Genomic DNA, 17,269 nt, shown 5'->3' with positions numbered 1-17,269 from the left:
TTTTAGGTGATATGGCCACCCAAAATGTACAAACTTTAATTGTGTCTCTACAAAACAAAACTATCATGTTTGATTTTGTTTTGTTTCTGGAACATGTCAGTTATGCAAATATGAAATTCCTTCCTCCACTGTCAAAATAACTAAATAATGACACTCCTAAGTGATACTCTTTCACGATATTTTAGGGTTTTAGTTTTCTTTTTATTTAACTACAAATTTTGGGTCCAAAGATATATATATATATATATATATATATATATATATATATACACACACACACATATATATATGAGTAAAGTGTAATAACTAATAAAAGAATATACAACATTTGATATTACATGTGTTAATAAGAAAAGTAATGGCTGTAGTTTGTGAATATATTTAGTTTGCTTTGTTATCCTTTAAAAATAAAGCAATTGCACTTATATTCACAAAGTAACACTGTTTTGCTGCAATGTTTCTTGATGCTTATTCAGCTTTATAAAAAATGTTTATCATTTCTTAGTTTTCTACATTTCTGCATTCTTAGTTTTCTCTACCCTGTTATTTCAACAGTCATTTGAGGAATTGTCTTTTGATTGTAATTTGATTGATGAAGAACATGGTTTCATACATTAAATAGAATAGACATCTGACAGGCAAGATATAAATATAAAAAAATTCATTATAATTCAAAATGAGCTTTCCTTTGAATTATATTACTTCATAAAACACAGATCTAACTTATTTCATATATAATTATGGTGTAAATAGCAAGAGATTTACTTGTGTCTTATTACATATAGGAAATGAATCTTACATGGATAAGGCAAAAAAATCTATGACAAACAGTGAAATTGTTTCTATTTCAAAAAAAATCACTATGTTGGAAATGAAGGAATTAAATGAAAGGCAGAGGGCTGAACATTGTCAAAAAATGTATGAACACGTACGGACTTCATTAAAGCAAATGGAAGAACGTAATTTTGAATTGGAAACCAAATTTGCTGAGGTTTGATACATATAATTTTGTTATGCAATCAAAGGGTAAAAATTTAGTTGTAGCAGACATTGTATTACTAAGAGATTTGTTTGTGTCTTTGAAGTAGAATATTCCTATTACATTTGTGTTTCCTGTAATAGGTAAATAGAAGATTAAGATCTGAATTGATCAAATGAAAAACAGGTATTTCTGTGATTTTTTTGTCTCCTTGATGACATTACTTGTAATGTACAATAATAAATTATTGACTTAACGAAATTTTCTTCTACTACCATCCCTTCATTTAACTATTTATTTACTGTACATTATATACCACACCCAATTTGGGGGGTGATACTATGGCAAGAAACCAGAGAGATAGGAAACTACACTTTCATGAACTTTATAGTCTCTGTTTTTGTTTTGTTTTTAAATGCTTCACAAATTTGTATGCCACCCTTGAGCAGGGAGGAAACTTTACATTCTAATGGGAGGCTTTAGATTTTTTTAATGTGGTCAGAATCCAATAAATAGTTTTCAGATATTCATATATGATTATGTAATACTTACAATGATTCTTTACCTTGATAATTTATGTTTTCCAAAGTATAAATATCGGAGTTTTTTTTTTTGTTTGTTTGTTTGTTTTGTCAGTCATGGGGCTTGAACTCTGGGCTTGGCCACTGTGCCTGCGCTCTTCAGCTCAAGGCAAGCGCGCAACCGCTTGAGCCACAGCACCACTTCCGGTTTTCTAGTGGTTTATTGGAGATAAGAGTCTCACAGTTTCCTACGCAGGCTGGCTTTGAACAGTGATCCTCAGATCTCTGCCTCCTGAGTAGCTAGGCTTACAGGCGTGAGCCACCAGCGCCCAGCTAAATGTCAGTTTTGTTTAATGAGGGTACCAAAAGGATATTAATAAGATTTTATTAACTCAATTAGATTTATTTTCAGATTATATAATCAGAGTAAAAGATAGTGAGTATACTTATTCCATGCAAACTAATACTGTCAGAGACTATTGAAGAATGACTACCTAATACAAATGACTTCTGTTGGATTAAAATACAACCACATTTTCCTTTGTTTCTGATTGATTTGTCTTATTAATCTCTTTTTAACAAGTAAGGGAAAGCAAAAGGCTTACAGTATTTTTAAGGCTAAATTATATGGGGTACTTACCCAAAATAGATACACCTGAGTGTATTGTATTCGTTCCTCAGTATCAATGACAAGCCAGGCCCTGGTGGCTCATACGTGTAATCCTAGCTGTCTTGGAGGCTGAGATCTGTAAGGTCACAATTCACAGTCAGCTATGGCAGAGAACTGAAAGATTCCACCTGCAAAATATCCAGCAAAAAGCCAGGGTGGAGGTATAGATCAACTGGTAGAGCTCCAGTAGAGTAAGGAAAAACTAAATCCTGAGTTCAAATCTCTGTGCAAGCAAAACAAAAAACTGATGTATCTGAATATTTTTTCTCATAGCTTACCAAAATCAACTTGGATGCACAAAAGGTTGAACAGATGTTAAGAGATGAATTAGCTGATAGTGTGAGCAGGGCAGTGAGTGATGCTGATAGGCAACGCATTCTAGAATTAGAGAAGAATGAAATGGAGCTGAAAATTGAAGTGTCAAAGTAAGTATGTGCCAACATTTTAGTCATTTGATTAAATATGGTGTCTAAAATGTGTCTAAAGGCTTGGAAAAAATTATATTAAGTGAAGTAAGCCAGGCCCAAAGAAACATAGGTCCCATATCTAGTATATGTCTGAGACAAGCAGAAAAGGTCAGATAAGGTGATGTTAGGGAAATGAACCCTAAGATATGTATTCAAATTTTTTTTCTTTTTTTTTTTGGGTCCAGTCGTGGGGCCTGAACTCTGGGTCTGGGCGCTGTCCCTCAGCTCTTCAGCTCAAGGCTAGCGCTCTACCACTTGAGCCACAGCGCCACTTCTGGCTTTTTTCTTTTTGCTTATGTGGTGCTGAGGAATCGAACCCAGGGCCTCATGCATGCAAGGCAAGCGCTTTACCACTGAGCCACCTTCCCAGCCCCCAAATTTTTTTTCTTTCATGCGATTGTTTCTAACGCATTTATAAGATTATTTCTTTGTTGCTTTGTATGTCCCTCCCCCACAGTATAACCCCTGCTTTCACTGTATTTGATGTCAGTATAATTTGTGGAGGGGAAGGGGAAAAACAAATCATTTAAATAGGGATACACAGGTGGACCCATTGCAACAATGCAATGTACAAGTCGTTATGTCGAAAACAAACTTTACAACTTTGGTGGGAAGCGGGCGGGTAGGGGGGGGGGAGTAGGGAGGATTGGATGGGGGGGGGGAGGATGGGAAGGGATGGGAAAGGGAAACAAAGGAGGAGGCTATAATGCTTGATAAGAAATGTACTCATTATCTTGCCCATGTAATTGTAACCCCTCTGTACAGTATTTTCACAATAAAAAAAAAGGTAATTATAAGCATATGAGCTAATACTTTTCCTGCCAATACTGGTTTTGTATTGTAAGAACAGGATTAATAATACTAATGTGGTTGATTTTTATTAGAGTAAAATAATAACCCTGAAGAGGAAATAACATCTCACAATCAGCAGTTTTCAGAACTTAGGAATACTATTGCAGAAAGCATTAAAACTTGGACTCAATCCCTGAGGGCTACTTCTTTATACTGACATTTCTTAGGGGGACAGAGAGATGGTGGTTGTTTAGTATATTTAAACTTTCTTTAATAAGGAAATAATAGTACCTCTCTGTTTTATAAAGTTGCTGTAAAAATTATGACAAACTCATATTTTTACTTAATTTGTATTCATTAGGGAAGGTATCCTCTAAATATTAACACTGTGCAAAGTACTAAACATAGATTCATACATTCATATTAAAGGAGTCTGTAGTAGCATTGTTTTCATTTTCTACTGGGTAACATACTGCTAATTTAGAATGCAGTATATGAGTAAACTTTGTGTCACATCAGGTATTCATTCCCTTTTATAATCAGGCTCCACTTGAGTAGAAAAGTATGCCAAGCACTGAGTGAATCTGTCAAGGACAGAAAATTAGTAACAGTATCTTTTTATGGCTTTTTCATAAAGTTAAAAGCGTTCTTTTAGAATTTTGAAGGTATCTTGGTAATATTGGTCACTGCTAGTTCTTTTCATTGGGAGTGATTCTTTGGTTTAGTCTTTCTCCAAGACTTGGCATTTTAGAATAACTGATTTATAATTATCTTTTATTTATAATTTCTGTTTATCACACTTTATAACTTGCAGTGAGAGCTTCTGAGAAACCTGAGGAAACTGGCTCTACTGTCTTACTGAGCCAGTTATTCTAGCCCCAAACAACTTTTTTTTTTTTCTGTTAACACAGTAACTATAACATTGTAAGCAATGTTTTTGTTATCAAGCTCCTCACATTTTGTAATGTAGTAAGTGAATTTTTTCCATGTTTCACTTAACTAGTAAATAGAAATAAGGCATATATTTCTATATATTGTATATATCTTCTATATATCAAGTTCCATATGTATAGCCTTCACATGACTTGTGGAAGTTTAAAAGAACAGGAATTTTAAATTTCTGTATTAACTTTTCAAGGATATGTTAATAGGTAAGCCTATTTAGTATCTTATCCTAGCACTTCCTCATTATTATGACAAGTACTTTATGAAAGAGTATGGGAACAACGGTTCTGTATGTATGTATTCATATATTTATGAATACTGTTTTAAGTACAGTGTGAAAATTATTTACATTAACCCTCACAACTTTTAACATGGTACTATATTACATGTTACTCATTTTCAAGGGGAAGGATATTGGGGAATGTAGTCTTTTTATAGCATACTTGTTAAGCTCTTATGGAATTAGATTATATGAACAATCCAGGAACCCCTGAATTCTTCACCTTCAATACAGAAAAAGAGATGCTGGAAACTAGTGGTTTTTCCAGAAAGGTTTTAGAAATTGAGGATTTGAGTATTTACTTAGAAAATATATTTCATTGTTCTTAAAATACCATCTTACTTTCCAGATTGAGAGAGATTGCTGATATTGCTAAAAGGCAAGTTGATTTTTTGAATGCTCAGCAACAGTCCAGGGAAACGGAGGTAAAATCCCTCAGAACGCAGCTACTTGACTATCAGGTATGTGTCCTAGTGGTTCTTCACATACTGGTATAATATTCTAGTTTTGCTCTGAAGATTTGCCCACCCATGCTTCTTATTGTTAGTTTAAATCTGATTTAGATTTGAAATTTAGATTTTCTTTAATTTGAATAGTGTTCATTTAAATACTTACAGATGCTGGCTACGATCAAAATCAAAAGCCTAAGGAGAAGTAATCAAACAGTTCTTAAAAAGGGAAAAAACAAATCGTTTCAATAGGGATACAGGTGGACCTATTGCAACAATGAGATGTACAAGTCGTTATGTCGAAAACAAACTTTACAACTTTGGTTGGGGGTGGGGAGGAGGATTGGATGGGGGAGGGGAGGATGGGCAGGGATGGGAAGGGGAAACAAAGGAGGAGGCTACAATGTTTGATAAGAAATGTACTCATTATCTTGTCCATGTAATTGTAACACCTCTGTACAATATTTTCACAATTTAAAAAAAAAAAACAAGAAGGAAAAAAAAAAAGCAAGATTTTTATCTTGTGCTTATGTGTATCTTTTCACATACTCTAATATTTCTTGAGAATTAAAAACATACATACATTAACAACATCAGTGCTGTGCCAGTGTTACTATTAACATGTAGAAGTTAAATTTAAAAGTAATATTTCAACTGTTATTTCACTAGAATTTTTAGTACGTTGATCCTAAGTTTTTATCTTATATGATCCTTTGAAAATTGCAATAAAACAAAGATAGAGTTTTTGTAGAATACATGGACCACACTACTTTGAAATTTAACTTTATAAAAGCTTCATTGGAAAAACTTGAAACACTACAAATATGTATTTCTAATGTCAGGCACAGTCTGATGAAAAGGCACTAATCGCAAAGCTGCACCAACATATTGTCGCTCTTCAAATCAGTGAGGCTGCTGCTCTTGGTAAGCTGGAGTCAGTTGCATCTAAACTTCAGAAGATGGAGACCTGCAACTTGCGCTTAGAACAGAAACTTGATGAGAAAGAACAGGCTCTCTATTATGCTCGTTTGGAGGGGAGAAACAGAGCAAAACATTTGCGGCAAACAATTCAGTCTCTGCGTAGACAGTTCAGTGGAGCTTTACCCTTGGCACAACAGGAAAAGTTCTCTAAAACAATGATTCAGCTCCAGAATGACAAACTTAAGATAATGGAAGAGATGAAGAATTCTCAGCAAGAACATAGAAATATGGAGACTAAATCCCTGGAAATGGAATTAAAATGGAAGGGTTTAGAAGAGTTAATAAGCACTTTGAAGGATGCCAGGGGAGCCCAAAAGGTAAACGTTAGCCGAAGTTCACTATTTTCAAGAATCTTTTAATAATCTTAAGTTCTTAATACGTTCTTAACAGTTCATAATTGAAAACCAAAATGTACAATTTGGGTCTGTCAGTATAATTCTTTAATTTAGACTTTATTTAGATTCTATTTAATTTTTCACTACTAGGTCCATGTTTCTTTTAAATATGACTTGGTTTTTTCCCTCAATTGGCAGGATTTAAATGGAAAATAATTACCTTACATCTGAATCTTGTTCTCTAGGCTAGAAATGTTTGAGTTTTTTCAGTACTGGGGTAAACATTCACATTTCTAAAAAGTAGTACCAATGTTTCAGTAACCTGTTTATAGTAAATAACTAATAAATGGCAATAAATGAAAAAATATATTAATATCTAAACCAATAAAATTATTTTGGCAAATGTTTTATTGTCATTTCTTAAATATTTTAGAAAAGTCTATGAAAGTTGTAAATAAAGTTTGCCCATGAAGTTTTGCCAAGAGATAATTTTTTATACATTATTTTGGTTTATCCATTAATTTTAATTTAAATCATAGTAATGGTAGTGAAATACAAAAATGCATTTACATTAATGCATAATTTATAAATCTTAGGTAATCAATTGGCACATGAAAATAGAAGAACTTCGTCTTCAAGAACTTAAACTAAATCGAGAATTAGTCAGAGATAAAGAAGAAATAAAATATTTGAATAATATAATATCTGAATATGAGCATACAATCAATAGTCTGGAAGAAGAGATTGTTCAGCAGAACAAGGTTTCATTTTATATTTTGGTGTTTTGTGACTAAGATTTTATATAAACATAGAATATTGCATGAATAGCTATTCTAATTGAATGTAACTTACAGTATATATGGATTATAAAATAACTAGCTTTTAATTATTGAAAAATACACATTTATTTAGTTGTAACAATTGCCTACACTTTAAAGAAGCAGTATATAAACAAATGTATTAGGTAGGTTAATTTGCTTTGCTATTCATTATTTGACTTCTGCAATTATTTGCACTCTCATTGATGAAGTAGAAAGCATCCTATGTGAAATAAAGTACAAGCTTTGTAGATAGATGAAATTCCCCAAGTACTTCCTGGCCTTAGTGATTTTGTGGTTCATGCTGCTTAGATTTTCTTTTCCTAACCACTGTGTTTATAATTTCACAGCCTTAAGATCTTAAGTTAAATATTTTACCTGATTAGTATAACTTTGATCAGTTACCTGATCTAGAACTGTAAATCCTATTATAAGATTCCCTGAATAAAAATTACTTCATTTTGTTCTCCATAGTGTATGCCACTGACTGACATATTATATACTTGTTTTGTTTTTAATTTCCTATTTCCCCCTCAATGGAATATAACTGTCATAGTGACCTAAACCTGTTCATTGGTGTGTCATTAGATATGTTTGGAATGGGTGGGCTGATGAATAGCTTGAGATTCTGGTTTCATATCTATTTATCTCTGTGATGTTAAGCAAGTTAATTCACCTCTGAGTTTGTATCCTTTTTCATAAAACAAGAATAATTATAGTGACTTAAAATGGTTATGATGAGGCTTAAATAAGAAAATGTATTTCAAACATCTGCCAAATGTCTCCTCTCCATGTGTATGTCTGACCCTTCTTGTCTTCGTTGTAGTTCCATGAAGAAAGACAAATGGCCTGGGATCAAAGAGAAGTTGAACTAGAACGTCAACTGGATATCTTTGATCGTCAGCAAAATGAAATATTAAATGCAGCACAAAAGGTAGGAATGATTAATCCTGCTTGCTACCCACTAACATGGATTTGAGAACTCATTGAGAGAATAATTTCCAAATCAAATATAATTTTAATTGAAGTTATGCTTTTATGTTTGAAATATAAATGAGGTTTGGTCTATTTTATCAAATATTTTGAAATATTAATTTTGTTATTTTTACTGTTCGTTGCAATTGCTTTTTTAAGAACATGTTATTTCTTAATAGTTTGAAGAAGCTACAGGATCAATGCCAGACCCCAGTTTGCCACTCCCAAATCAACTTGAGGTTGCACTTAGGAAAATTAAGGAGAATGTTCGAACAATTCTAGAAACTCAGGCAACTTGTAAATCATTGGAAGAGGTAATTAGAAGAATTTACATTTTGGTTTGTGTATTTTATTGGTTATGTTTGTATAACTTTCTAAATAATGTTTTTTAATGATGTTGTAGCATAAAATTATGAATCTTTTGTCAATTGAACTCTTGGTATCCTATAATACTTCTATTAGCTGGTAATGAAAAGCAGAGATAGACATAATCTTTATAATTTTATGAACAGTATTACCTACCTTTTAAACTTTCTAAACTTTCTTCTCCTCCTCCACTTCCTCTTCTTCCCCTTTTATCATCATTAGTAATATGTGTGTGTGTGTGTGTGTGTTTCTGTGCAGTAATGGGGCTTCAACTCAGTTTCATGTACTAGTTAGAAAATCTACCATAAAAATCATACCTCCACCAGGTGCCAGTGGCTCATGTCTGTAATCCTAGCTACTCAGGAAGCTGAGATCTGAGGATCATGGTTCAAAGCCAGCCTGGGCAGGAAAGTCCATAAGACTCTTATCTCCAGCAAACCCCCAGAAAACTGGAAGTGGTGCTGTGGCTTAAGTGGTAGAGTGCTAACCTTGAGCTGAATTGCCGACTTGCTGGGGGACAGTGCCCAGGCCCAGAGTTCAAGCCCCCATGACCAGCCAAAAAAAACCCAAAAAACCTCTACCCCTTTATTGACTGTTAGGTGTGAGGTAGAATCTGGATTCCCACCTGGGTATGCACCTGGATGCAATCCTCCTGTTTGTTTGTTTTTGCTTTCAGTTGCAGCTGGGATGGCAGACATACACCACCATACAGTTATTGTTTGAAGAGTAGGTCTCTCCAACTTTTTTGCCTTGTTTGGCCTTAAATGACTATCATTTTTATCTTATCCTCCAAGTAGTTAAGATCACAAGTGTGGACCACTGGTGCCCAGCTCTCATCCTTCCTTATTATATATATATATAAAATTCAGTGTATACTGTATTAAACAGGTTTCAGTTCATTCATTTTTATGACCATCTAAATGAGAAAGTAAACTAGAAATCAGTTACTGTAAATACTGAATTTGATTAACAGGTTATGAAATCAGTTTTCATTTTTTAAATTTACGCAGAAAATAGTGTAAACTGGATATTATTTCCAGTTTAAAAGTTAACAGTAAGTACATTCAAAGAAATTTTTCTGTAAAATTAATTTTAATTAGAGAAACCTAGAGCTTCCTCAGAAAATGTAAAATTTATAGTTGATGCAATTAAGTTACTTGATTTAAAATATCTGCCTTAAACTTACTGAAGAGTAAAAACATTTTTCTACTTTGTTTACTTTTTAACGTTCAGATTTTATAATAGCAATTCATTGACTTGAAAGCTAAAATTCTAGTTTCATGTTCTGCTGACGTTTATGGATTAGTTTTCTGGTGCTCTAGTAGTCAAGGGACTGAAGTGAAATGAGTGATTTACTACATTTTGTTCTAAATCTAGTACCACTATTCATTTCTAATTTTAAGCTGTAGGATCTAAATAAAGAGCCTTAATTAAAGCTCCTTTTCAGCATAGCAGTGAAGTTTTAAGTAATTGATAACTAAAATACTCGTGCAGATATCTTGGCTGATCCATAAAAATAGTCAATGTAATCTTCTTGTCAAATAATTATTATAAATATGTGAAAGATACAACTCCTGTTTTGTTTATAACTAATATAACTAAAATTCAGATGAAGCACACTTTAATCATTTATTATGGTTTAACTACAGAAGCTAAAAGAAAAAGAATCTGCTTTACGGTTGGCAGAGCAAAATATTCTGTCAAGAGACAAGGTAATCAATGAACTAAGGCTTCGGTTGCCTGCCACTGCAGAACGGGAAAAACTTATAGCTGAACTAGGAAGAAAAGAAATGGATCCAAAATCTCATCACACAATGAAAATTGCTCACCAAACTATTGCAAACATGCAAGCCCGGTTAAATCAGAAGGAGGAAGTATTAAAGAAATACCAGCATCTTCTAGAAAAGGCCAGAGAGGTACTATGTTTTGATGTTTTATTGTCATGTTTTTAGGCAAATTTTATAGTGTACTAAAGTGGTTGTTTGTTGCTTTCAAATGATTCTATTTAGGAACTGTAGCTTTCACATGATTGGATTACAGATCTGTCAATAAAACTGGCAGTTTGTATATGTCTTATCTTTCTTTTGTGGATCAGACTAAAGTAGGATAGGTGAAAACATGTTATTTTAAAAATACCATAGAATTTACATGTAAGGAGAGAGCCAATAGTTAAAATATCACACTGGTGAACACTGGGGGTCAGATTTACGAGAATTGTGGAAATATATCTATGTTTTTCAAGTTAAAATTTGATAGATCCAAATTTTTCTAATATGAGTAAACTATGATCTCAGCTAGGTTTGTCACCATGAACTTGTGCTGGGAGAGATATTTACTAATCTACATACATGAATGAATATATTGTTTGCTCCATATCTCAGAAGTTTTAAAAGGTTAAAGGCAATAAAATAATCTTGGGATGTGTGAATATTGAATCACAATTTAAAATGCAGTTTGGGTTTTTTATAAAACAGGAACAAAGAGAAATTGTAAAGAAACATGAAGAAGACCTTCATATTCTTCATCATAAATTGGAACTGCAGGCTGATAATTCACTCAGCAAATTCAAACAAACAGCTCAGGTAAGATTCTGAAAACTGTTTGATACTTTATTGAGTTTTTAGATCACACAATTTAAAATTTACACCTCTTTAGACTAGAAGTCACCTCACCTTTTTTGTCAGAATAATCTTTGAAAACACAGCTTTGATAATTCTTCCTTTTAGATTCAAATCCTTGAGAAGCTCAGTACTACTCCCCAGATCATGTTTCTTCTCCTTTTCTATGTACTGAAAGCCTCCTGTAATCAGCCCTCAATGTTTTCACATTGTGCTCATTATGAGTGTATTGTTTTCCATCTGTATTCAGCCTCTTTTGGTCACTGTTTTCTATAGTAGTGAAATGACTATATGTCTTAACAGGTAATATTAGGATCCTTGAGCCTTACATTAAGCCTTGAGCCTTCAATTAGCCAAAACAAATTGTACAATGGAATTTTCTTATATAAAACAACATTTCTTGTTCCTCTACTACATGCACACCCTTTGCTAAATATTGAGAATAATAAAAGTAATGTCTGTATTCTGTCTTCTTTAAGCCTCATTTTCCTCTTAAGTTTTAAATGGTATGTTGTGATCATTTGGGAAGCTAAATTCAAATTTAGAAAAAGAATACCATTGAATTAAAAATACCCAGGACTAATACATTAATATTTCCTAGGATTTAATAATGACTAATATATTCATATCTCATAGACTTTAATAAAACAGTCACCTACTCCAGTCCCTACAAACAAGCATTTTATTCGTCTGGCTGAGATGGAGCAGACAGTTGCAGAACAAGATGACTCTCTGTCCTCACTTTTAACCAAGCTAAAGAAAGTATCAAAAGATTTAGAGAGACAAAAAGAAATCACTGAATTAAAAATAAAAGAATTTGAAGGTATCAAATTACGGTAAGTGTTAAAAAATGTATTTTAAAGATAAGCCAATTGAGCCAGGTACCAGTGGCTCATGCCTGTAATACTAGCTACTCAGGAGGCTGAGATCTATAGAGCTACTGGGGAAGCTGAGATCTGAGGATCACGATTCATGGGGACAAAAAGTCCCCATGAGACTCATATCCAGTTAACTACTCAAAAAAGCCAGATGTGGCACTGTGGCTCAAGTAGTAGAATGCTAGCCTCAGGGACAGCACCCAGGCCCTGAGTTCAAACCCCAGGGCTGGAAGGTGTGTGTGGGGGGGGAAGATAAGTAAATTGTATGTTATCATCCAGATAAACTTCAGTGCCTGCTGTGTCTGGCACCTGATACATATTTTCTCATCTCATTTAGGACACAGGTTGTGTTCTGATAGGAAAAGTAGCCTTAGGGAGTCACTGTGAGAGAGTAATAGAAAGCCACAGTTTGAAACTAGGCAGTTTGACTCAAGCAAATCAAGAGTCCCATTTTGAACCTCTGACTGTCAATTTCATCCTCTATAAAGCAGAAATGTTAGTATTTACTCTGGTAAATACTTCAGAGTGCTCATACGGATCACCAACTTGTTGCTTGGAAATTGTAATATCATATGTAAATAAAAAGTGTTTACACACACACACACACACACACACACATGCACACACACACACACACACATACACACACCAAAGAGTGGCACCAGTAAGTAGAAGCACTTCTGGTATCCCACCTGAGCAGAAAAGTTCATGAGACCCCAAACCAAGAACTGGACCCTATTATCTTGACTACAGCAGGAAACCTAACTTGCATGGATATGTTCAGGATGTCTCTGGGCACGAAGCAAGAGCCTATCCCAGAAATAACCAACAAAAAATGGGCCTGAACTTACGGCTCAGCAGTAAGAGTACCTGCTTAAGACCCTGAGTTCATATCACTCAGTACCACTGAGTCCCTGACTTCAAATCCCAATACAGTACCACTAAATGAAAAAAAGATAATAGGCTCAATAAGGGTTTGTTAAGTAGAAAGTAATTTGTTTTTAATTACATTGACAATAGTGTTCAAGGCACTCTCCACATTGTAGATAATAAACACTTAACCACTTTATCAGAACATAGATTTATAATCGTATATTAAGTTTTTGGTCATATAGTTTCTTTTTTGTGCTCTACCAGGATATAAACTCGAACCTCATGGTCACTCAGCTATCTTGCACAACTGATAGTCTACCACTTGAGTCATACCTCCAGCCCATCTTTTATTTCAGGCATGAACCAATGGCACCATGTGGTCATGCAGTTTTTAATCAATGTAGAGCCATGTTTTGGGGCTTTGATTTTCCTGGTTGAGAAACATGAGGAAGTTATCCTACTTAACTGACAGTTCCATTTGTCTTCTGAAACCTTTATTGGACCTGATGTTTACACACCTATCCAAATGTCTCTGACAAAATTAACACATATTTGTTAATGTGTAAAGAATTACTTTTCTGTAAAAGGGAGTTAGCAACAGCATATGAATTGTTTCTTTTTTTTTTTTTTGGGGTCCGGTCGTGGGGTCTGAACTCTGGGCCTGGGCGCTGTCCCTCAGCTCTTCAGCTCAAGTCTAGCACTCTACCACTTGAGCCACAGCGCCACTTCTGGCTTTTTTCTTTTTGCTTATGTGGTGGTGCTGAGGAATCGAACCCAGGGCCTCATGCATGCAAGGCAAGCGCTCTACCACTGAGCCACCTTCCCAGCCCATGAATTGTTTCTAAAACTAGTTATACTTTTGCAACTAATTTCTGAGAATAGAAAATACATTGAAATACCTGTATCTGTAAAGGTTTTGTCAAGTATGTAATACTTGAAGCAGCTATTGTGTATTTTTATAAGGTTTATCCAAGTTTTAATTGCAGCAAGAAATCTGGTAAATGAACATGTTTCTTTATGTCAGGCTCCAAGAAAACCATGCAGATGAGGTGAAAAAAATGAAAGCTGAAGTGGAGGATTTACGGTGTCTTCTGGCCCAGTCACAAAAGGAATCACAGAATTTAAAGTGTGAACTTCAAACTCAAAAGGAAGCAAATTCAAGAGCTCCAACAACTACAATGAGAAATCTAGTAGACCGGTTAAAGAGCCAATTAGCCCTGAAAGAAAAACAACAAAAAGTAAGTTCACAACAGAAAGTTATCAACAGTTAGAAAAAGAAATAAGATTTATGCACTTAATGAAAAATAAGTCTGTGACTTGGTTGTTGCTGGCTCACATCTGTAATCCTGTAAGCTACTTAGAAGGCTGAGATATAAAAGGTCCAGGTTCAAAGCCAGCCTAGACAAAAAGGCCAACAGACTTGATCTAAAAATAAACAGCAAAAACTCTAGGCTTCTGTATAAAGTCTCAAGTCAGAGTACCAGCTGTACAAGCAAGCTGAGCAAGCCAATCAAATGTGAGGCTGTCCCTACTTCACCTCCCAATACTGGCCAAGATAGTAATAGTAATATAATTAATAATATAATAATATAATATTAATATAATAAGTACTATAATTGTGTGAGCTTTATCACATATTAAATAGGACATTTATCAGTTTACTTTTTTTTTTTTTCCAGTACTGGGGATTGTACTCAGAGGCTGGCAAGTCTATCACTTAAGGCACACTTCCAACCAGTTTTTTTGTTTATGTTTTTGTTTTTGTTGGTATTTCTAAGATAGAGTCTTACAAACTTTTCTGCTTGGCTAACCTCCTTCATCCTCACTCTCTCAATCTTCCAGTACCAATACAGGCATGAGCCATTGGCATCCAACTTACTTTTCTGCCACTAATGATTTGTAGATTGTTGGTAGGAAATGTGAGGGAATCTTACATAATTTATTCTTTCCTTCTGGATTTTCTGCTATAGATAATGTTTTGAAACATTGAATAATACTGACTGATTTGACAATCATAAGAGGGAGATTGAGATTAGTTAGTAAATGGAGAATTTGAAGAAGAGGCCAACGACATGACTTTGTGGAAAAGAGATAGCTAGTAGATTATCTGTTTTTTTAAGGGTTTGTTCTTCATTTGGCTCAGTTTTGATAATACTGAAATTTCTTAGAAAGTATAATTTTTAGTCTTAGTTCATGATTTTACTGGTAAGTATTTTAAAATAGTATTCCTAGCTTGTCTAATTTCAGATGGTTTCACATGGATGGATATAAAGTGAATAATTTATTAATATTTAAAGTTGAGTATTTGAAAACTTGGTTTTATAATATAAAACACTTGATTTAATGCTTGGTTCTCATAATTGTTGCCAAGATTTTGAAATCTGAATTTTAAAATCTCAATTTTGAAAGAATTGAACATAATTAATTCAGTAAATTTATTTGAAACAGTACAGTTGATCAAACATGTAGTTTAGGAAGGTATTAGAAAGTAAAGTTTGTTCTTACTTGTATGTTGGTCATATAGCATTTCAATTTTCTTTGAAAAGTTTTAATATATGTTGCAATTTTTAGGCTCTTAGTCGAGCGCTTTTGGAACTCCGGGCAGAAATGACAGCAGCAGCTGAAGAACGTATTGTTGCTATAACTTCACAAAAAGAGGCTAATCTCAATGTTCAACAAATTGTGGATCGACATACCAGAGAGCTAAAGGTGAACATCAAAACATATATTAGGTATATTAATAGAGTCAAATTTCTGAGAGTGCCTATTGCAAGAGGATATAACTGTGGTAATGAATGATCGTTTACAATTACTGGTGGTGATAATAAACACATACACAGAATTTTCTTTCTTTTCCTTGATATAATATATTTAAAAATTGTGCTTTTGTTTTTATAATATTGATTGTATAATTCCTGGTTTGTGTTGTTGTTGTTTTAATTTTTATTCCCTTCTCGTGCTCCATAGTATTGCACTTCATGTTATGTGCTAGGTGAGTGTTCGTATAGCTCTTTACATTCCAGAGGTGAATTGGATGGCTAATTGTATTCTATATGCACCTTCTTATAAATGCATTTTTAGCTGTTTGCATTGTAAGAATGAGCAAATATGCCTCCTGGTGGCAAATTGCAGATCCAATCCAGTTGTAGCTTTTACTTCAAAGGCATCACAAGGGGCAAAGGCAATTCCAAAATTATTGCTGAAGCACCAGCCCTTCAATATTTTCCCCAAATATCGTGAAAGGAAAGTTAGAACACAGAGAAGTTGCTAGATTACAGACAAGGAAAATCCCAGGCCAGAACCATGAAGCTATGCTAATTCTTTTAAGTCAATCATTGTAGATCATTGTAAAATGATCTACCAATAAATACTCTAAAAATTGATGGGATTCTTGAGATTGGATTCAGTAGTTACTCACAAAATTTAGCATTGGATGTCTTTGGTTTAATATCCTTTTTTTTTTTTTCTTTTAAGCAATGTGAAATTGCACCATTGAAATAGATTCTGCTAAGTGTGTACAAGAATTCACATGTTAACAACAATATTACTGGTATTGATTGAAAAGTTCCAGAGTAAAGAAAGTAGCACTCCGGGTGATGTGTCTGAGATATAAAGAACAAGCCCCTAGAATTATTCCTCTATCATATGTACTCAAATTATATTTTTGAAGGCTGCTGGCTATATCTGTGTTAGTTACATTGGGGAGAGACATAATGCTGAAAATCCTAACATAAACCATAAAATGATTAAAGGGGACCCATCTCCGAATCTGGTCATGCCATAGTATTAATGTTTTGAAATGTATATTCTTAGTAAAATCTCTGATAGACCTATTTCAAGATTATATTATTCCTTAAAATGAAACTGAAATGATGGTCAGAAAGTATTTTTTAGAACACTTTTCAGTGCCTCAATTTGAGATTACAGTTAAATGAGGTAATTGGTTCTGTGTACTTTGATCCAACTCATGCAATGGATCTAGAAAGATTTAAACATGGTGACAAATACATTTTACTAATACAGGTCATTCTTATTAGTCTTTAAATGAATATGTACTGTCAGCTGGATCCAGTACCTAGTTGCTATTTGCAAATGCCGGAGATTAATAATGGGCTGCTTGAAAGAAGAGATTTATTCTCTGTCCTCACTACCCAAATAAAAATGTTAAAGGCTGAATGTTTAGTTCATTGCTAGCAATTAATTTCCCTGGATAATGCATGTGTTGATGACATGTGAGTGCTAATGGTCAACATTGCTATGAGTCTGCAATACCAACTGTGTAAGCAATGGTAGGGCTTGGCTCAAAACACTCATAATGTTTG

The 17,269-nt window shown here is 33.9% G+C and overlaps 1 protein-coding gene across 4 annotated transcripts in view; it reads left to right on the top strand.

Moving 5' to 3' along the window:
- The window catches only part of Cep290 (centrosomal protein 290), a 68,823-nt gene that overhangs the window by 28,996 nt on the left and 22,558 nt on the right, over positions 1 to 17,269 (top strand). For all 4 annotated transcript variants that reach the window (XM_042693067.1, XM_042693066.1, XM_042693065.1 and 1 more), the window contains 12 exons: positions 786 to 991; positions 2,444 to 2,595; positions 5,004 to 5,115; positions 5,946 to 6,401; positions 7,016 to 7,180; positions 8,064 to 8,171; positions 8,392 to 8,526; positions 10,228 to 10,494; positions 11,053 to 11,160; positions 11,833 to 12,032; positions 13,972 to 14,185; positions 15,519 to 15,656. In XM_042693067.1, coding sequence (XP_042549001.1) covers positions 786 to 991; positions 2,444 to 2,595; positions 5,004 to 5,115; positions 5,946 to 6,401; positions 7,016 to 7,180; positions 8,064 to 8,171; positions 8,392 to 8,526; positions 10,228 to 10,494; positions 11,053 to 11,160; positions 11,833 to 12,032; positions 13,972 to 14,185; positions 15,519 to 15,656 — 2,261 coding nt within the window. The remainder of the gene's footprint in view (positions 1 to 785; positions 992 to 2,443; positions 2,596 to 5,003; positions 5,116 to 5,945; positions 6,402 to 7,015; positions 7,181 to 8,063; positions 8,172 to 8,391; positions 8,527 to 10,227; positions 10,495 to 11,052; positions 11,161 to 11,832; positions 12,033 to 13,971; positions 14,186 to 15,518; positions 15,657 to 17,269) is intronic.

This window comes from Dipodomys spectabilis, unplaced genomic scaffold, assembly GCF_019054845.1.
Source record: "Dipodomys spectabilis isolate Male_0828 unplaced genomic scaffold, ASM1905484v1 ptg000163l, whole genome shotgun sequence".
NCBI classification, from domain to species: Eukaryota; Metazoa; Chordata; class Mammalia; order Rodentia; family Heteromyidae; genus Dipodomys; species Dipodomys spectabilis.
Note: the sequence above shows the minus strand (reverse complement) of the source record. Positions and strands in the feature narration are given on the sequence as shown.